General features: G+C 40.7%; 3 protein-coding genes across 3 annotated transcripts; 1 reads left to right on the top strand and 2 right to left on the bottom strand.

Annotated features, from left to right (window-relative positions):
• Nucleotide 1: 1 nt before the first annotated feature.
• LOC135340298 (intraflagellar transport protein 22 homolog) lies at nucleotides 2–2,136 on the top strand. The gene is made up of 5 exons (XM_064536623.1): nucleotides 2–154; nucleotides 285–463; nucleotides 1,352–1,453; nucleotides 1,530–1,633; nucleotides 1,876–2,136. Exons 1-5 carry the CDS (start codon nucleotides 86–88, stop codon nucleotides 2,028–2,030), a joined length of 609 nt encoding a protein of 202 aa, XP_064392693.1. The 5' UTR covers nucleotides 2–85; the 3' UTR covers nucleotides 2,031–2,136.
• A 135-nt stretch (nucleotides 2,137–2,271) lies between these two features.
• On the bottom strand, nucleotides 2,272–10,969 carry LOC135340299 (calpain-9-like). The gene is made up of 16 exons (XM_064536624.1): nucleotides 10,838–10,969; nucleotides 10,521–10,694; nucleotides 9,612–9,743; nucleotides 9,090–9,280; nucleotides 8,631–8,798; nucleotides 8,274–8,444; nucleotides 7,349–7,512; nucleotides 6,367–6,596; nucleotides 5,101–5,312; nucleotides 4,545–4,687; nucleotides 4,289–4,350; nucleotides 4,114–4,182; nucleotides 3,959–4,037; nucleotides 3,574–3,690; nucleotides 3,243–3,295; nucleotides 2,272–2,631 (listed from the first exon to the last, which is right to left on the bottom strand). The coding sequence occupies exons 1-16, from the start codon at nucleotides 10,889–10,891 to the stop codon at nucleotides 2,605–2,607; spliced, it is 2,046 nt and encodes a 681-aa protein (XP_064392694.1). The 5' UTR covers nucleotides 10,892–10,969; the 3' UTR covers nucleotides 2,272–2,604.
• Nucleotides 10,970–13,606: 2,637 nt separating this feature from the next.
• LOC135340281 (calpain-9-like) lies at nucleotides 13,607–22,496 on the bottom strand. The gene is made up of 16 exons (XM_064536605.1): nucleotides 22,335–22,496; nucleotides 21,674–21,847; nucleotides 19,824–19,955; nucleotides 19,351–19,541; nucleotides 18,710–18,877; nucleotides 18,304–18,471; nucleotides 17,854–18,017; nucleotides 17,238–17,467; nucleotides 16,216–16,427; nucleotides 15,925–16,064; nucleotides 15,678–15,739; nucleotides 15,350–15,418; nucleotides 15,188–15,266; nucleotides 14,249–14,365; nucleotides 14,003–14,055; nucleotides 13,607–13,863 (listed from the first exon to the last, which is right to left on the bottom strand). The coding sequence occupies exons 1-16, from the start codon at nucleotides 22,386–22,388 to the stop codon at nucleotides 13,837–13,839; spliced, it is 2,040 nt and encodes a 679-aa protein (XP_064392675.1). The 5' UTR covers nucleotides 22,389–22,496; the 3' UTR covers nucleotides 13,607–13,836.
• Nucleotides 22,497–22,529: the final 33 nt, after the last annotated feature.

Genomic DNA, 22,529 nt, shown 5'->3' with positions numbered 1-22,529 from the left:
ATCTCTCGTGAACAAGCCCTAGGCAACCAGCCACCTTCAAACATCCAGCTCCAGCTAGCTTGTAATACTGCACTGTGCCCTGTTTATGCGCATATGCTGGCAGCAGGCCTATAGCATGTTAAGAACCAAGATCTTGATGGTTGGACCTCCTGAAGTAAGCACGTTTGCTGTCTTTGTCTGGTATTTATTAAATATCTACTATGATTTAGCACTTACTAGCAGATATAAAGCTCTAGCTCCTTAGATGATCGAACATTTCCTTCCCTCACACTCACAACTCACAGAGTGGTAAAAGCATGATAGCTAACTACCTTGGTGATGCGACCGAAAGCTCTGGTGGGGAGTACAACCCGACACAAGGGGTGCGAATCATGGAATTCGAGTGGGACTTGGGAGAGGACCCAAAGACAGGCAACCCTCTACGAGCTGACGTCGAGCTATGGGACTGCGGAGGCAGAAAAGAGTACGTTTTATATGCCACTAGCTACATTAAACAAGTATTCAGCAGCCCTCAGGCTCTAGGTCCCCATTAGACTGTAAACCACTCCCTTTCTCTTGGGAAGAAAGGGCTGGCCAGCTGCCGTGTTGAGAGTTGTCCGTGCAATTAGAACAAACCCACGAAATACGTAATGCGTGGGTGATATTACTTTATCCTTGAGAACAGACCGTCAGTGATGCACAGTACACTCTCGCTATTCCGGCTCTCTGAAGTACGGCCACCTTGATATACGGGCCATTGGCACGGATTGCTGGTTATAATTATGTTTACTGCACAAAACTCACCCTGAAATGCGGCCACTCGCTATTCCGTATACTGGCCAGTACTGGCTGCCCCAAACTAGGTTTTCAATGTTATTTTATACGTCATTACGGCCGGATATGACGTTTTGACAGATAAATTGGATTACACAGAAGGATTGATATCCTTGATTATCCTCAAGACAGAACTGTCATTAGATTCGTCAGGTGGTTTTTTTAGCCGTGGCTATTTTTGAAATACAGCAACCTCGCTATTCCGGCCAAGTTGCACTGTCAGCAACCGGCCAGCTGCTGGTTCCTTTCTCCCCAAAAGAAAAGGAATAGATCCCCATTTGGACTACCGTAAAACTTTATTGTCACAAAAACAACATCCCTTTCTTGGCCTCATTCCCTATACAGTGTCTATATAGCCGCTATGTGCATAGACCAAGAGGTGTAAAATACATGCTCGAAAACTTCGGGGCCGATTATAATCTGGATGTATTATATCAGAGGGTGCCTGCATAATTATAGGGAGACTACACAGGTTCACTATACAGCTGTAAGTACATCCCGCTTTGTCTTTTAATGTGCTTAGCTATTCAACTCCCAGGTTTGAGAGCTGTTGGCCAGCCTTCTCTAAAGACGCCGGTGGAGTGATGATGGTCTATAATCCTGACAAGGCTCAGCAGCACCTGACCGAGTTAGAGAAATGGTGAGAGGATATCCTAGCTGCAGACTATGAGAGACATAATAATGCTAGGCATTCAATTTTTTTCTCTTACATGTAGGTATACGTACTTTGTTGCTGGGCAGAAGCTGGACAATAGTCAGTGTGTATTGTTTGCACACCGCAAACCTAATGCACCAGCAGGGAGTGAGGAACCACCACCAGGTAGGTTAGTATACTATATAATATGATTGGCTACTTGCATTCTCTCCCCCATGACATTCCTGCTCCCATACAGCTAAAAATACTTGAAACCCTGTAATAATTATCAATAATTATAGCAACACTTTTTTAATTGCGATTCCTGATATACTCCTTATTTTACATGTATACATGCGCGCACGCAGTAGTGTATGAACATAACACAGTTTTTGCACCTCACCCACTCACCTATATATCCCTTATAGCTGGTCAACTGAGTGAGGTTCACTGTGTGTTCACTGACCTTGAGGAGGAGCCTGAGGGAATACGTGAGGAGTTCACCAAACTGCTATTCGGTTTATTCTGTCATCACAGGGACAGACAAGACCAGGAGGAAATGCGTATTGTAGGCAACACTTGAACACATACGCCATTGTACATTATACCATTTACATTTTTATCAATTTTTGTCATTAAAAGTTTGCAAAGTTATAGTCTAAGAATTGCGCTATAATTATATTATGTAAGCAAGAAAATTATGGTACTTGCATGACTTTTGTAGCTGCATGTACTTTGATGTAGCTATATAAAATTAATTGTATATAATTTGTGCAGTGTTATACTGAATTATGCATGGACTACCCCCTAACCCTAACCCCCCAACCACTTGCAAGGCAGCCCCAAACATAGCCATGCATATTGCATCTTGCTTTGTACTTGTGCTTCTGTGTAATTAAGTGTATACAAATACCTGACCAAGTTGTGTATAGTTTTATATGTATCCAATTATAATTGTCCATGCATGCATGCAACTATATGCCTGTGTGACTTAAAATAAATTGCTATAATTATATACTACACATTGTTCGTACTAGATCTAGGTGTGGAAATCTGATATAGACAGTAAAATCTGAGGGAAATTATACCTACGTATAACTACTATTGAATTGATCAATTTTCTTCTGCAGTACAATATACGATCCATCCACTGGCCATCAGATACCCAAGGTGACGTTAAAGAACTACATGGAGAAAGTTGAAAACCCAACATATGATCTTAACGAGTGCGTGCATAGCAAATGGCTTGCATGCATGATCAATCACTTATATACAACATGCACAATCTACGGGGTCAGAGGAGGTATACGACACGCGTGCCTCGATTTAGCAATTATAGACTCTGCAATAATGTTGAGCGTGCATGGGCGTCTCAGCGTGGGCGTCTCAGTCTAATTATCCCCCCACGCTAACGTTATTATGCAAAGGCTAATTGCTAAATCGAGAGGTACGCGCGCATGTCGTACTTCTTGCATATATGGTGTATATATGATGTACCTGTATTAGCTAATAAATCTCTTTCTTGCTCAAAAACACATGCAGGGGACAATAATTATTATAAAACTCAACAATGGAATTGGTCACCATAATTATACTTGTTGCCCATGCAGGCAGATTAAAGCAATCCAGTGCTCTAGCTGTATACGAGAGCTGTAATGGCATGTTGCATCATTATTACCATAGCAACCATATATTGCACTGCACTATACCAGGCACCCTCGTGCAATATTGCAATATTGGACTGGTATTATAATGCCCGGGGGCCGCAATATAGTGTACAGTCGTGTATATCTACCTCATCCTTATTCATAGTGACCCGTCCACCATTGCTCCTCTTCTTGAAGGTATCTGCAAAGAAACACAATAATTATCATGGCGCTATAACACCAGGCTTTGCATGCAGCATCGAAATACTTACAGTGACATATATTAAATTAATGCATGGTATACACAATTAATCATACTGTTAGTATGTATAAAATATGTAGTGTCACGGTATACTTGTTGCCACAAAAATTAACATCAGGCTTTTCGTAAGTAACCCCCACAAGAACTAGTGCAACTTAAAATGCTTTCCATGCAGGCATGTATCAACAACATATTAATTGAGTCTATATATAGCTCACCATCCATGATTTTGACTCGTGAGAGACAGGAGGCAAAGTCGTCTAAGTGCATGTGCTTCCTCTTCCTGGCAAACCTGTTGAATAGCACCAACATGGTATTACGGGAGATCTCATAGCCTGGACGAGAGAGGGGGTGGGAGGTTAGTTACATAATGACTGCATGTGTATAAACTTAAGACGCTTATAATACAAAGAGCTGCCAAGACAGTGATGAGCATGCAGTGCATGTATATATAATTATAGGGGATTAGTGGTAATTAATTCTTCACAATTTAAGAAATTCATGAGAAATTATCTTTCAAAAGTACCATTATGCGTGCATGGTATAATCATGTATACATTCATGCAGTAATTAAGTTCATGCAGGATATATATGAATTCTCACCAAGGCTCATGACGGCACTGTACACCTCTTGTCTCTCCAGGGTACCAGAGCGATTCTTATCAAATTTGAAGAACATTTTCTGTATATACCCAAATAAGTATATGCACTGAGTCTTGTGTACATAATTATACATAATAATTATCATGTTGGTATACCTTCCAGTTAGCAATGATGACTAACAGATTCTCAAACTCCGCATAGTTAAGAGTGCCGTTGCCATCCTCCTAAATATGAATGCAAAATAAACTGTCAGCACCAATACAAAGTAGCTACATACACGTGTATGCCAGGCTTTTCTATAACTATACATATAACGAGCTATTAACTCACATCGAGCATAGCGATCATGGATCTGCAAGCATCCAGAGAGAAAGCAGACCCACTGGACATGGCTGATATAGACAGTGTATATAAGAAAATAAGTTAAACAGCAGAGATTTCTGCACACCTGAGTAAAACTATGTATACAACACAAAAAATGCAACTGTTTTATCAGGAGTATAATAATACACCAACGCTAACCTTCCTATTTGAATGGGCAATTGTTACAATACATAATTATATTCATGTTCAAGCAATAGTTCACCCTTAGAAAAGTAGGCTGTGAGCATGTCCTGCAGCTCCTCTGAGTCTATCGCTCCATCAGATCCAGCTAGCTTAGAAAACATGCTCATCACCTTTCCATTACGTACACCGTCTTGAACCACCACACCGTGTGCGTCCTTGGGCCTAATTCGGAGGAGGAGTTATATATTATGATCGAAGACAATAACATGTCTATACTCTAAACTGATGAGTAACTAATACAATATCACGTACAGAATAATTGACTCATGCATATGCATCTGCATGTGCAAAGAGGAGGAATGCCTTTGTAAAAATTGTGTGCTAGCTGTGTGCTAATTATATGTATTAAGATCATATACATTCCTTGCCTCGAACCAGGCCGCTTTAGAAGCTTTTCCCTGTGGCCTGGAATCGAGGCTAATACATTCCATGCTTACAGGAGACTAAATTCCTGGAAAGTATATGTACAATCATAATTATATGCTACACACGAGGAAGAAAATTGTCATAAATTTAGTCATCATGAATTTACGTACGGCGTGTGAAGTACAAAACGTCATACACATGCAGCCTACTTTTTCTCAGATGATTTCTCAGTGAAGATCCTGAGGAGAAAGTCTCCCTCCTCACCCGGATTGAAAGAACATGGAATGATTATGTAACAACCTGGGTCCAGATCAAACCGATTCTGAACCTCACGAGCGTTAGTGAAGCTGCCAGAGGTCCCAGTACTCAAGTGGTAGTCCACATATTGCTTGTCCACAGAAGTGGTGGCCTCTTCAGGGGCCTGTAGTGCAGGCATGCATGCAATCTTAATGCACTATAATAATACAAGTTCTTTGAGATCAGATGGATAGTGCGCGCAGAAGGATGCTCTTTTACATATTTAAATATTTGATACATATTCAAGCTATATAAATATGGGTGCCGTTTGTGTCAAAATCCAAAAAGAGTCGATGTTATGAAATGGAGTCGACGTCATAAAGGTCGATGTTATAAAAGAGTCGATGTTTTAAAAAGGAGCCGATGTTATGAAAGAGTCGATGTTATAAATTAAGTCGATGTTTACCATAACATTAACAAGTCATTAGTGTAGGCCTATTCTGTGTTTTGTAGTAAGTCGACCTTTACTAATACGATTTGATTTCAATTTAACGGTAAACTGGAGAGTGTAGGAAGCTGGAGCCGAGGTGTGCTGCACAGAACAGACTGGAGAACCCTAATGAGTGACCTTAATGAACTAAGGTCAGCCTGCCCTATGCAGATCCACTCCTCCTACTGGCCTAGCCCTACACTGACTAGTCTCGAATCTAGGCCGATTAATCGGCGTGGTCTCGAGGCTAACACTGACTTCACTCTCAGTTTACCGTTAAATTGAAATTAGTAAAGGTCGACTTACTACAAAACACAAAATACTAATGATAAATAAATTATTATGGTAAACATCGACTCCTTTGTAACGTCGACCCTTTTATAACCATCGACTCTTTTTAATTTTGACACAAATGGCAATTAAAACATCAGCCTTTATGACATCGACTCTTGGTAAGCATCGACTCATTTTTAAAACATCGACCTTTATGACGTCGACTCCATTTCATAACATCGACTCTTTTTGGATTTTGACACAAATGGCACCCCATATATAAAAGCCAGTTTCCTTATACTTTATTTTGTCAAATTAATACTCTAAATCCGCGATAGAGATCCCAAAAACTACAATGTATGTTTACATATTAAACTTCTATGATATCATGACTGAGAAACAATATGCTCCAGAACTCAGTACTGCATGTTGCTTGGAGCACTCAACCATAATCATTATAGAGTACCAAATCCACCTTATAGATGGTGAAACCGATGCAAAGATCCTGCACACCCATCTTCCTCTGCTTGCGTCGGTTCTTCTGCATGAGGGCAATGAGACAAGAGCACTTGCCGTCACCATCGTCATCCTCGTCCAGGTATATCTGGAACTGGGGGTTGTTGGTGAAGGTGGGAAAGTTACGACATCCTCCAGCCTTGGGACCAAGCCAACTGCCGGATTGGATCAGAGAGTTCCAACTCTTTGCTAGATGGAGGGGCAGGGGTTATATTTTCGCAGATATTAATTTCTGTTACTTCTGAGTAAATTCGCAAAAAATTGTACTTGCAGATAATAGGAAAATGCAATGAATCTCATCAAAACCACTTGCGAGTAATTATAAAAATGCTATGATTTCACAAAATTTAGCAGAAATTAATATCAGAAAAATGAGCTAAACAGTGAAATCGCAGACAAATCTACCTGTGAAAATAACTAAGGTAGTTAAACATCAACAATGCACTGTGAAGTCCATAATTAACAAATTTAGAGGGTACCATCCAGTACACATTCCGAAGCAGCCTCTTACAGTACTTTTCAACAGCCACTTGATCATCATAATATGATGTCGGACAGCAAAAAATAAGGAATTGTCCGGGTATAACTGGAACAGATTTTTATAGAGCATGCGAAGTGTCCAGAATAATTAGAACAAGCACGCAGCTGCATGTGAGCTAGCTAAGTTTAATAGAACAGTGTGCGACTAAATAGTTGCACTAGCTATCTAAAACTAGCTACTCAAAGCTATCTAACTGCAGCACAAGTATACTGGTCGGCTATGAATGTAACTCAACTTTTCAAGGTATTAACCGGATATTTAAGCATCGGAGTGTCCGTTGTATTAGAACAACAAAAATTGCCCAGAAGAGTGTCCGATAATTAGAAGTGTCCGATGATATACAGTATAGTAGCACTATAATTATATACGTGTACATGTGTACGATAAATTCCTTACTTACTGTTTTCATCTTCATAGAGAGCATCAATGGTGACATTGCATACTTCAAAGTCGGTGAAGTGCTTGCAAAAGTCGTCAAAAGACATCCAGAACTCTCCATCATCCTTATTGTTCTGGTCCAGTTGGCGACGCTTCTCCTCAGGCACGTTCTTCCAAATGGAGCTCCTACCATTTCGGGGAAACTTTAAATCAAAATTGATGTCTCACATCTGGCTCAATTCATTTGAGCAACCTTTTGCCTATGCACTAGATAATAATATTATTACACGAGGCGCGTGGGCGGCCACGGGTATAGTAGTCCGTTGGTTTGTTTGTTTGTTTGTTTGTCACGAGTATATCTACTCACCTGGATACCATAGTGCTGCGTTTACAGCATAGACAGCCTTCACACAACAATATCTTGGTTTAAATAGTGGCAGATTTTTGTTTTATGTGAAGTGTGGGCTATTAAATTTACGCACGTATTTGTCATGCTAGTCAAGACAAGTACCGTATTTAGCGGGTGTATTTCGAGAGTATACATTTTCGCAGAATGTTTTTGGGAATTTAATTTTTACTGAATAGCAGCATTTTTACACATGTGCATATGCATACATGCGATAATAAATTCATATTCGCGGTAAATTATGTTTAATCAGCGAAAACTAATTTTTATACCCTCGAAATATACCTGCTATGCGGGTACTAGGGTTTCATTTAAGATGAAAACTTTGGAGGGGAAAGGTGTGGGCACGTGTAAGCGCCTGATGTTGTACTAATAATAATGATGGTGTCATATTATGTCTATATCATTATTCTACATATTTGGGGGGAGGAAGGTTGAAACCCTGGGTACATTGTAAGATTTGGAAATATAAATGCTAATTCGGGTTGATGAAGTTATAGTGCGCGATTGAAGAGAAATATTGGGCATGGTTTTAACTAACTTGTCGCTCCAATCTCCATTCCATTCCTTTTGCCCCCACGGGTTCCGGATCCGGATGAGCTTGACTTCCTTGCCCCTCACAGGGAGCAGGTTCGCTCCAGTAACTGAATAGGCGTGGCCCTTGATAAGCCCACTGTCAAGTTTCGCTTCTACCTCATCTCTGCTGCTAATCCTATAAGAGAGAGTGGGTCTCATTACAATTATTTATAGGGTTAAATATAAGGGTTCAAATACAAATTGGCTTAAAATACTCTGCTATGAAGAACCTTGTGATATTGTAAATATATGAGTGCATACAAACATCTACCAATGTAACCATGCAGTGTAACTCACGCACTAAATGCAGTAACCGATTCACCTGATGGAGCAACTCATGAGAGAGGATCGCCGTGAGTTCTTAAGAATCTTGTTGAAGAGATCAGGTTCAGCCTTGGCCAGCTCAATGGACTCTACCACTCCCCCAGTGAAGTCCACCATGGCTTCAGACGTCTTGCCTCCCTTCAGGGCCTCATACCCTCCATACAGCCTATACAGAGAAGGGGATGGGTACAAATTTGCAGTTGCTAGTGTACCAGCTATAATTGGAAACATCAGTACTGTACGTGCATGCATGCCACCATGCATGCAGGTCCAAGAAAGCTTCTGCCCAATTGATAGAGACAACATACGTGGCTCAATATCATGCATGTAAAACACGTGAGCCCCTAGCTATTATTTTAACTACAACACGAAATACAAGTTAATTAATTATTGTAGCGTATGAAGTACAAACATGACGTCCCTATATATTATAATCCGTATATTTTATAGCACTGACTTGGCATAGGCTTTCTCCAGAAGAGCACTCCAGAACTCATTGTCATCTTCAGAATGAATAAAGATCAATTTCCCGTTGTGTGTAGGCAGACGATCGTCGACAACAATGTCCACCCATTCTCCAAAATGCCAGAACTTGAAATGGAAGATGCCAGCATAACCATAGCCCCAGCCTTGCTCAATGGAGACCACCTACATATATACCATTAGAGACAATCGACCATGCACTAAAGAAACAAAATTACATAGGTGACTATCGGCACTAACGAAAAATTTACATTGCTATTTAATAACTGCAGGCTCAGATTGCACAGTGTTACGAGCTTCAAAGTCATGCACAAAACCTTTAAACGTACAAAAACAGAAACACTGCATGCGAATCAATGTTCATAACAGGCGTGGGTCTATGGCACTAAAGAACTGTTTACGGCATGTAAACATGCTAGCTGTAGCATACGCCATATCATGCATGCACTATACATGCTGCATAGAGAACACTGCTGCAATGGATATATTTATATACCTTTTTGAGTAGGAGAGAGTCTTGAGTGATAGAGGCAATGGCTGACACTAGCCAGCAGTCTCCAAGCATGCCCTGCTTCACATCGAACCTGTTAGCACCACCATAGAACAACTGAGGGTCCTTGCAAATATCCTGTGCAGGGGGAGGGTGGAACACATGCATGCAGATTAGTATGAATGGGGAAGAAACTGGCATCCTTCAATCCAGCATGTATATATAGTTTGACAGCCACCAAACAGTATCAAGCAAGGCTTAATGACTATAATACTAATAACTACATTTAATTTGGTAAGAAGGCTGCATTAATGTATACACATATACATGCTGCAGCAGGCTATAAACAGAGACGCTGCATGGTGCTACAAGGTGGGCATTCAAATATATACACAGGAGAGTGAATACCAAGAATGTAGCTTGTCTATTAATACCCCTAAAAGTGCCAATAAACAGATGCCATGTGTTGAAAGAGTTAGCATCCTTAATAAGACTATGCCTGTTGTCAGGAGATGTGCTAACAATCACACTATTTCCTACAAGGATGCATGTAAATATAGGTTGGCAAGGTGAGATTGAATTGAGATCCAAGGAGTTGAGATCGAGCAATTCTAGTAGAACCTGTTTGGAAGTAGAAAGTCTTTTCAATGTCACCATAGTATAGGAACAAGGGTCAAATGTTGGTATTCAATAGAGAGTTGGGCGAAATTAAACACTGCATATGAATTGCCGCACAAGTTATGTAACAAAGACAGTACAAAGAAATTAATGGCATGCATGCATAGCACGTTTTCACCATGACAGTCTATAGCCAGCCATGCAGAAATCAGCCTCAAATCGGATAATCCATGCATGCACCATTTATTTCATGGAAATTTGAGCCAGTATAATTATAATTCCAAACAATCATCTTACCCCGGGCCTCTTCCACTCAGGCTTGAAAGGCAGTTTCTGACTGAAGAAGAGAGAGGATTCGTCTGCAGGGAAGTAGGGATCTTCAAACAGAGTGTCGTTGGCTAGGGCTTGTCTCCTTGACTTCTCGTAGTCCTGAGCAGGGACCCTAATTCCGAGATGGCTGGTAGGGGATTGCTGGGTGGCAGGTGTGTGCGTGCAAGGGAGGACTATATATACATGCATGTTCAGCTATAAAATGTATGGTGTATGGTGTATGTAGTATCTAGCTAGCATGCATGCACACTAGCTGCATTCAGTAATCCAATAATGTTACTTACTGCAGCTCCTTTTCCAGGAACATTGACTCTCAGAGTTATTCCTTTGCTAGACATTTTTTTGGCTCTCTCAGTTTATCTAGAGCACAATTCTTTGCAAAATGAGCACTAATTGTTGTGGCTCATAATCATGAGGTTCTCCAAATTATCACCTAATCTATATTCTCAAGAGTATGAAGTTGCCTGGTTACAAATCAACATGGAGCCCCAGATCTCAACTGTGGTGTTTGCTCTGTTCCCGTCGGATCGTACCAAAAGGGCATATTCTCTGTGACATTTGTAACACCTGGCTTCACACCTGTATAGATCTACATACTTTGTTGCTCGACAGAAGTTAGATCTAGACAATGCATGTGCATGCAGTCTGCGATGTATACTTTGCACATATCGCAGACGATGAAGGAGCTAGCCACCACTATAGGTTACCGTAATGGTAATTTATATCTCTGGAAGTAAAGTGTTTCTGGACTGTCGCAATTTATTCAAGCTTATAGATCTACTTTGTGTATCTTTTGGACCTTATAGCCGTTAGATCTTCTTCAAGTCTCTCCCTAACCCAAACGGCACTAAAAACTCATTTTGAGCACTGCGGAGGATGTGTAGATATTATTATGTAAGCGTGCGCTTAATTTCTCTTCGATCCCTAACTGATAACCCTACACTACTGGGTATAACAATAATTGTTTACTGTTCTATTAATCACCACATTGTCAATTAAACCCACCACTTTTATAATTCATGTTGCCATGAAAACATTTGATATGTTGTACGTAGACGTACCATGCACAACGGTACTTATCAGCATTAAAATTAGCAAGTAATCTAGACCGGATGCACTGAACTTGTACCAGTTTATAAGCACAAGACAGCGTTTGCTCGATCACTCATCCATGCCATGACTCAGCTATATAGATAGGGAATACGCGAGGTGTTCACCAAACTACATGCATGCTCCTCGGTTTAGTCTGTCGTCACAAGATCAGCGTATTGTACAGAGAACACTTGAACATATATATAATTATTTATGCACTTTTTAATCAATACTGCAAAGTCAGATTTTTCGTACGTGTACTGTATAATAATATAAATGGAATAATATTATGGTGCTATAATTATACGTCTCTATGATATAAAGTGTCATGGTTATAACCTAACCCTATACATATCCGACTAGAAAAACATTTGCAATGTGAAAAATTGCTAGGATTGGCCAGGGGAACCACAAAAAAGCGTGGGAACAAGAAATCAGACGAGAGCATAACTCCAATCCGTTACAACGTCAATCACATGTATACTGGTAGTTTTCCCATGTTTTCCCAGCCAATATGCCACGCAATTTTTACTGGTGGAGTGATGACCAATCCCTATATATATTTATTATACATCCATTTTAGAATGTGGGGCACATAATCATGATGATTTGTGATGAATTGATGTTCCTAATACATGCAGTGTTGAGCACAGGTACACACAGTCCATCCATGCGTAGTAACATGCACGGACCGTACTGGTGACTGCATGGAATGATGTGGTGGATGGAAGCTGATAGGTGGATCTGGAACACAGTCTATTATTTAATATACTATGTATTGTACATGTTCATGACGTTGTAACGGATTGGAGTTATGCTCTCGTCTGATTTCTTGTTCCCACGCTTTTTTGTGGTTCCCCTGGCCAATCCTAGCAATTTTTCACATTGCAAATGTTTTTCTAGTCGGATTCCCTTTCTTTTTCAGTACAGTTTACGTATCATGACATGCATAAGTGGAACGTCAAGAGGCAGTACAAGAAGAGAAGACAGGACTAATCAGATATCTTCTCGAATATCTCTGGACTAATAATTATAGTATAATGAGTAATAATTTATTGCTTGATAATTATGTTGAATTTGCGAATCAGTATTAAATGACAGCCATTTTAAGAGCATGATATCTAGCCAGTGCATATAGCATGCCTGTCAGAGAAAGGGAGCTAGAGCTGAACAGTGTGAAGAAAAGGAACACCTCAGGCTCTGGAAAAGCACTGCTGCACTGATTTTAGGCGCACGGTTTATTAGCCACGCCTATCTATTATTATTGGCCACAACGCAATTGCTGAGTCATTAAAGATGGCGGAATTGTCTAGGTAAGAGAAATAGAGACTGAGAGGTCATCTGCCTCGTGGAAGCAATTGCAAATCTGAAGAAGCGCTTTGTAATCCAGGTTGTAGTCGTTTGGAAACCCTGTGCAGAATGTCCTGGAGATGGCTGTACTTGGAGTAAATGCTGGGCAAGAAACTTACTTACTTACTTACTTACTTACTTACTTACTTACTTAGTCAGTCAGACAAAGAGCGGTGAAACGTCGAAATAGTGCAATTTTTAAAATGAAAATATTCATTCATTAAAATGTTTATGGATTATGAAATGAGAGATACAAAGAGAGAAAAGGCTAAATAAACTATCTGTTCAGCCAGTTTCTTGATGTGGCCTTTCCCTGCAGAGATAGAACAGTTTGAACATGAGTCAAAATAATTGAAATATTGCTAAACACAGGCAAACCCACTGCCAATCCTATGTAAAACCTACTGGTTTTACTAATAACGACCCTTTTACAAGGCAGCTCCTCCCCCAAACAAATTAATCTCAGCTACAGGTTTGTCTTAGCTACGCCATATCTTATCCACCATTTCCAAAGCCATTGGTGCTTTTATTTAAAGTGTATACAGTGTCGTAAATAGTATAATGTATGTCACACGGTTTTTAACCTGTGTCCATGCATCCCATCAAAACAGTGCTTTTAGCAATCAATATACAGTATACGCTTCATAATTTAAAATTGCTACTCAAATCAATACATTGTTTTGTACTAGATCTAGAGAGGTGTGGAAATCTAAAAAAAAAGTCTGATAGGCAGTAAATCTGAGGGGAAATTAATTCTAAAAGTGTTAGTTGATATACCTACGTATAAAAATACAAAATTAATGATTTGATTGATCTTCTTCTCAGTACAATCCACCAGCCATCAGATGCCCAAGGTAACCTTAAAGAACTGAAGAATAGTTGAAAACTCAATCAACATGATCTTAAAAAGTTGCTTGCCATAATTATAGCAATTACCAAAAATTAATTACACTTTTACAACATGCACATGTACAAACACGTACATCATACATGTATCATGTATCTACCTCATCCTTGTTCAGAGTGACACGTCCACCCTTGCTCCTCTTCTTGAAGGTATCTGCAAAGAAACACAGGAGAGCTAACACCATGCAGTATCAAACTACTTACAGTGACGTAGAACGAAAATTTACAAATTAACAAAACTACGTGTAACCACAATGTCATTTCACAAAAACATCAAGCTTTCAATTTTTTTACATGATTCGTAAGTAACCCAGTATGTATACAACAACGTATTGAGTCTAGCTCACCATCCATGACCTTGACTCGCGAGAGACAGGAGGCAAAGTCATCTATGTGCATGTGCCTCCGCTTCCTGGCAAACCTGTTGAATAGCACCAACATGGCATCAGGGGAGATTTCATAGCCTAGACGAGGGAGGAGGTTATTACAACTGTACACATACATGTAGAGATGTTGGGTGCATGGTGTTGTACCAAGAGTATACATAAGAAGAGAAGAGTGTCGAACTACTGATTACCTCGATCTACACAAAGACTCACACGTGGATGAAGTATTCTAGTAATCTCCTAGTAAATGTTAACTGTGACGGCTTTTTAGAATGTCATGAGAAATTATCTCCCACTAAAACGTGGGTACCGTATTTACTTGCCCTCTTTATTAAACGCCCATGGTAAAAGCTCTGCTTTGTCAATAAACGTCATGTATGGGGCGTGGTACTGTGGGTGGAGCTGAAGTAGCAGGAACCAGTTGCAAGCATGGCAGCATAGACTATGATGGCAAAGAGAGAGATACCAACACAGAGGGAGAAAACCACTCCTACGACTTAAGATTTAAGCTGAGAGCTGTGGCAGCAGCCAAGAATAGCATAATAACTGCTGCTGTGTGCTAAGTTATTATGCTATTCTTGGCTGCTGCCACAGCTCTCAGCTTAAATCTTAAGTCGTAGGAGTGGTTTTCTCCCTCTGTGTCGGCATCTCTCTCTTTGCCATCATAGTATCTATTATTCTACGCTGCCATGCTTGCAACTGGTTCCATAACAATAAACGCCCGTTTCAAATAAGCGCCCATCTCGTTTAAACGTCCCCTCTACAGATGTTGCTAGGAGATAAATGCTCGGGCGTTTAATCAAGTAAATACGGTATATACATATATACGGTACGTGCATGTAGTATACATGTACATTTATACGTTATATGCATTCAGTAAGTTAAGCAGAGGATTCTTACCAAGGCTCCTGACGGCCTCATATACCTCCTGCTTTTCCAGGGTACCAGAGCGATCCTTATCAAATTTGAAGAACATTTTCTGCACCAAAAGAAGAATGCACTGAGTCTTTGTACATTTTATATACATTAGCATTATCAATTCTTTGTTGTTGGCATACGTACCTTCCAGTTAGCAATGGTGACCAACAGATTCTCGAACTCCTCATAGTTAAGAGTGCCATTGCCATCCTCCTAAGCACGAACATCGTCAAAATTAGTGAATACAAGTACATGCAGTACATATACGTATATGTACCAGACTCAACTATATCGTATAATTATCGGGTTTCGAATGCGATTGACACGTAAAGTACAAAGCATGGGAAATTTCATGCGCATGCTTATACTCCTTGCGTGTATTTCATCGATTGCGATTTATGCGGCAAAAACTAGCAATTTGAAATTGAACTCATTCGAAACCCTATATACGATTAACCTATTAATAACTCACATCGAGCATAGCAATCATGGACCTGCAGGCGTCCAGAGAGAAAGCAGACCCACTGGACATTTCTGTAGCAGACAGTGTATAGCAATGCTAAAACAGCAAATATTCAGCACTATTAATATTGCTCAAGTGTACAACAGTTGTATCTGTTTTTATCAAAGAAACGCTAACGTATTTCAATGGGCAATTATGATGACACACACATGTTCAGGCAATTATTATTCAAGATATTCAAGATTCTAATGTGTACCCTTAGAGAAGGAGGCTGTGAGCACGTCCTGCAGCTCCTCTGAGTCTATCTCTCCATCAGATCCAGCTAGCTTACTAAACATGCTTCTCAGCTTTTCCTTACGCTCATCTTTGACCACCTCACCCTGGGCGTTCTTGGGCCTGGGGAGGAGGTCATGATCAAAGACATGCACATGTACTTGCAAAAGAAAAAGTATGCTCTAGTACAGTAGTAATCCCAATAGGGAAAAAATTGACCTAAACTTAATCATCAAGGAGTATGGCGTATGACGTACAGAGTGTCACAACGTACTTTTTCTCGGATGATTTCTCCGTGAAGATCCTGAGGAGGAAGTCTCCCTCCTCACCCGGCTTGAAGGCACATGGAATGATTATGTAACAACCTGGGTCCAGATCAAACCGATTCTGAACCTCACGAGCGTTAGTGAAGCTGCCAGAGGTCCCAGTACTCAAGTGGTAGTCCACATATTGCTTGTCCACAGAAGTGGTGGTCTCATCAGGGGCCTGTAGTGCAGGTTGAGCAAGGGTAATCCACACACACACACACACACACACACACACACACACACACACACACACACACACACACACACACACACACACACACACACACACACACACACACACACACACACACACACACACACACACACACACACACACACACACACACACACACACACACACACACACACACACACACACACACACACACACACACACACACACACACACACACACACACACACACACACACACACACACACACACACACACACACACACACACACACACACACACACACACACACACACACACACACACACACACACACACACACACACACACACACACACACACACACACACACACACACACACACACACACACACACACACACACACACACACACACACACACACACACACACACACACACACACACACACACACACACACACACACACACACACACACACACACACACACACACACACACACACACACACACACACACACACACACGCACACATGTATGCAACCCAAACACACAAAGTGACAATAATAAGAGCCATAGAAGATGGATAGTACACACCGAATGATATTCGTACATAGCCAATATTAATTACGTTTACTGTAGCTAGGTCTCAGTATAGTTAAATCGATAGAGATACAAGATTTACTATTTCTTATCTGTGCTAGAATAATGGCCCGTCAGTTAGAATTATGTCATGAGAAATACCATTTTAGAACTGAGTAATGGTGCAGCACTCAAACATAATTATATATACATTTTAGTGGGTGCAACCTATACCTTATAGAGAGAGAAGCCGATGCATAAGTCCTGCACACCCATCTTCTTCTGCTTGCGGCGGTTCTTCTGCATGAGGGCAATGAGACAAGAGCACTTGCCGTCACCATCGTCATCCTCGTCCAGGTATATCTGGAACTGAGGGTTGTTGGTGAAGGTGGGAAAGTTACGACATCCTCCAGCCTTGGGACCAAGCCAACTGCCGGATTGGATCACAGAGTTCCAACTTTTGGCTGGATGGGAGGAGTTACAACTTTAACAACAGCTTAGTTCAATGTGAAGGTCACATGCACAATCTAATGTTTACAGTGAAATTACATACCGTATTACTAGAATAATTTTTGCGGGTGAAAAACCTTTACGAATGAGCCAAATCAGCAGAAAATTTGACCCTTTGCGATCGTGTTCTGGCAAGGATCGTGTGTATTTACTAGTAATAATTTAGGTTTTGCGGATTTTATTGCTGTGAATTGATCAAAATGTTTGATACTCGCAAAACATTCTAGTAATACGGTAGTCTTCAAAGCAGCCTCTTAACTGTAATTTTTAACTTGACTTGGCACTATACATCATGTACATGTATGTAACCTCATATACACACACAGTCGTCCTCACTTACTGTTTTCATCCTCATAGAGAGCATCAATGGTGACATTGCACACTTCGAAGTCGGTGAAGTGTTTGCGGAAGTCGTCAAAGGATATCCAGAACTCTCCATCATCCTTATTGTTCTGGTCAAGTTGGCGACGCTTCTCCTCGGGCACGTTCTTCCAAGTGGAGCTCCTGCCATTTCGGGGAGAGGGTAAACATGTTGTGTTTGTGAATTCACACATTTGGCTCAATGGATATGAATTTTTAAGCAAACTTCTGTTTATACACTAGAGAAAACAAGCTATGTGGGTCAAGTTGTTTGGGCTATGGGATTACATGACTGTATATAGTGTGTACTAGTCAAAACTACTACAGTACACGTAGTACAAAGTACAATAAAACTCCGTTTACATTTTGCCAGGTTAGAATAATTATGCTAACATAATTATAGGTATTAGGTATTGGATACTGGACTAACTTGTCACTCCAGTCTCCGTTCCATTCTTTTTGCCCCCACGGGTTCCGGATCCGGATCAACTTGATTTCCTTGCCCTTCACAGTCAGCACGTTCGCCCCAGTCACAGAATAGGCGTGACCCTTAATAAGCCCATTGTCCAGTTTCGCTTCCACCTCATCTCTGCTAGCACTATAAGGAGAGTGGGCATATCATATGTCTCAGTCAAACATTTACGGAGTTGAAATAAGAGTCGTAATTAAATAAATGTTATCAATTAATTAAATATCACAAGGTAAATTGTAGACAGTGACACACTTCTTAGCTACTGTAAGATAGTTTAACCTGACAGCTGGACACTATTGACTCAGCTATGAATGAGCTCATAGTGCATGCAAACATATACTGTACCAATGCAGTACCGACTCACGTGATGGAGCAACTCATGAGAGAGGATCGCTGTGAGTTCTTAAGAATCTTGTTGAAGAGATCAGGTTCAGCCTTGGCCAGCTCAATGGACTCTACCACTCCCCCAGTGAAGTCCTCCATGGCCTCAGATGTCTTGCCTCCCTTCAGGGCCTCATAGCCACCATACAGCCTGGGGAGAGCGGGAGACAGGGAGAGGTACAATGACACGTAAAATTTGCAGTGGCTAATGTACAAAAATTAACAGAGACCATCCATCAGTGTGTTAATACATGTATGTCAGCCAAAGATAACTTCTGCCCACTAGAGACGATAATTATGGCTTTAATGCCATGGAAAAAACATGAGTTACCGTATAAGTGGGTAATTTTCGTATGCACTACCCATTTGCATTTTAAATATTCGTACAGCGATAGTGACGTTGAACTTATCGCGGTAGAATGATTTCGTAGTTTTAATTTTCGTATGATGCTCTACTACACGAAAATTTCCACCATACGAAATTAACCCGCTATACGATACTACACCAAGTACAATGTACAAGTTTTGAAAAAGGCAGTAAGTGTTTGATTGTGTCTAACTTTAATGAACAGTTTTAGCATAACTAATATGTCAACTATCCATGCCTAATCCAATAACACTGACTTGGCATAGGCTTTCTCCAGAAGAGCACTCCAGAACTCATTATCATCTTCAGAATGAATGAAGATCAATTTCCCGTTGCGTGTAGGCAGACGATCGTCGACAACAATGTCCACCCATTCTCCAAAATGCCAGAACTTGAAGTGGAAGATGCCAGCATAGCCATAACCCCAGCCTTGCTCGATGGGGACCACCTACACATCGTTAGACAGAATGAACTCTATACCACTAAGGAAACATAGACATTCTTTCTGGGTATATCTGGAACTAATGGGGAATTGAGATTATATTAAATGACTTCAGGGCTCAGGTTGCAAAGGCTTAAAAGCTTCAAAGCCTTATTTTAAACATAACTCATAACAGAAACATCGCAAATCAACTTTCATATGCAACTGGCATGGATTCACTAAAGAATTGGTGACACATGTAACCACTTGAAATGTACATGGTGAACACCAATCGATGCATGAACGTACCCTGTTGAGTAGGAGAGAGTCTTGAGTGAGAGAGGCAATGGCTGACACTAGCCAGCAGTCTCCAAGCATGCCCTGCTTCACATCGAACCTGTCAGCACCACCAGAGAACAACTGAGGGTCCTTGCAGAAGTCCTATGCAGGGGGAGGGTGGAACATAAAAATGCAAGCATCCATGTAGCTATACTTTTGACAGCCAGCAAACAGTAGTATCATGGGCTTAATGAAAACTGCATGCACACAGAACGTTTTCCTAAGGAGACTAAACAGACACATTAGTGCTACAAAGTGTACACATACACAAGAGAGTGAATGCCAAGAATGTAGCTTTTCTATTGCTACGCCCTAGAAGTGCCAATAAACAGATGCCAGTGTTGAAATAGATTATATAGCAATATTGTTCCCTAATAAGACCACGTTGTCAGGAGATGAGATGTACTAACAATTAACCCTTTAACCGTCGGATTCTTAATTAACAGTGAAGTGAAATGTCTGTAAATTCTCTATCGGGTTTCCAGAGCAATAAAATGCCTAGCAACCATATACCAATAGAATGCCCATACAACAAGGAATAAAATGGTGCAACATGTGTTGCCATAACAACCACGGTTATTACGCTCACCCGTTTTTATCATTTTAAATGCTCGGCCAGCGGTGAGATAAAATCCAAAAATTTTTTTTATGGATCAGCCTATCATATGGTATAAAGGCTTGACTAAGCTTGATTTTCACATCATATGAATGTAACAGTGCTAAGATATATCAATTTGAAGTACAATACGTACATGTAATACTATATCGGTGAACGATCTATGAAATTTACAAGCTCACATAAAGACTGTTCATTACTGCTAATTCTATTTTAGCTATACTATACTTACTACTGATATTCTAGCTATACTATACTACTTGCCAGAGTCACACAGTGAGCCCTCTCCTAGATCCTGGTATTTCACCGTCCTGGTCCATAGCTCTAGCGTCTAGGTCCATGTCATGCATGTCCTCAGTCCCAGACAGTTCATCAGCGTCTGGCATAAAGCTGGTAGCCTTTGGGAGGTATCCTACTATCCCCTCTCCTTCATAGGCACTGTCATCACCAGAGGAGACATCGCCATTGCTGTCCTCAAGCTGTTCAAGCACATCGGCACAAGTAAACAACCTAGCCATAGCTATAATCTTCGTGCGGTAAGATGCTAATGAAATTTTAATATAGCAACGTGGCTTGGAAAATTCTAGACTAAATTGCACGTGATTCTACAGCTCTTCCTCTATACAGGGATGTGTGTAGTTCGAGCTACTTCCTAAGTATCGCAGAATTAGAATTTCGCAAAAAAAGTCACTATTGCGGGCCACGATCGTGGCCCGTGACGGTTAAAGGGTTAATCCTTAGGACATACTCTATTTCCTATAAGGATGCGTCTAGGATGCATTGGCTCTATACGGTTGACAGGTGGGAGAGTGGAGATCAAGTGAAATAAAGCAATTGTAGTTGAAACTAGATAGTTGTTCAATGTGTTAAATTTTTGGTGGATATTCAAAGCTAGGGAGTTGGGCGAAATTAAATACTTGATGACCACAAATTCCTATAACATGCACAGTTAAACAAACGAAATTCTTTTCTTACACATCCTAGCAACCATGGCAACTGACATAAAATAAGGATTCCCACACGGAGTTATATGTATGATGAATACATGGACTGTTGATAAAAAATTAATGACATGCCGTGATTAGTTTTCACATGACAGTCTTGTAGACGGCCAGAAATTGCCTCAAATCAATCGATTATGCACAATTTTTCAAAATAACATTGACATTAGTAAGTAGTTATACTTTCCACACAACCACCTTACCCCGGGCCTCTTCCACTCGGGCTTGAAAGGCAGTTTCTGGCTGAAGAAAAGAGAGGATTCGTCTGCAGGGAAGTAGGGATCCTCAAACAGAGTGTCGTTGGCTAGGGCTTGTCTCCTCAACTTCTCGTAGTCCTGAGCAGGGACCCTAGTTCCGAGCTGGCTGGTAGGAGATTGCTGCAGGTGTGTGCATGCAAGCAGGTGGAGGTTTATAGCACATGAAGTAAAATTTGTGAGGAGACAGTTCAGCTATAAGACCTCTAATTAAGGCGACCCTTCAAATATGCGACACTACCCTCAGGCTTAGGCAATTTTCTAAAATTCTCTATAAGTAGCAACAGCTGTATACATTTTTAATCTCGCATCCTGAATGGAGGTAAATATAGCCACACTCTAGCCTCGATTCTAGCCCACTGACGCGTTTAGAAATCGAGGCGAGTAGACTGATTAGACTCTTTGAGCTACCTCCAATTATTATATACGACCCTCTAAATATGCGACATGACACCAGGTCTTCAACATAACTTTTTGAAGCGACCTCTGGCTTTGTAATTGTGTTGTCTTAATTATAGGTATTATAGTTAGTATTAAAATCTAGCTAGCTGCTGTACTGCACTGCCATGCACACCAGGCTACACTGTATTTAGTAATCTAAGTTGCTTACTTCAGGCCCTTTTCCAGGAACATTGACCCTCAGAGTTATTCCTTTGCCAGACATGTTTGCTTTCTCAGTTTATCTTTTCTTCAAGTTGTGTTGCAAAATGAGCACTAATTGTTGTGGCTCATTATCAGTTATGGTATGTAGCTGGCCTCACCCACTGACCACAGCAAGCGAAGCAGAACTTACGTCATTTAGAAC

This window comes from Halichondria panicea, chromosome 8 (genome assembly GCF_963675165.1).
Source record: "Halichondria panicea chromosome 8, odHalPani1.1, whole genome shotgun sequence".
NCBI lineage: Eukaryota > Metazoa > Porifera > Demospongiae > Suberitida > Halichondriidae > Halichondria > Halichondria panicea.
Note: the sequence above shows the minus strand (reverse complement) of the source record. Positions and strands in the feature narration are given on the sequence as shown.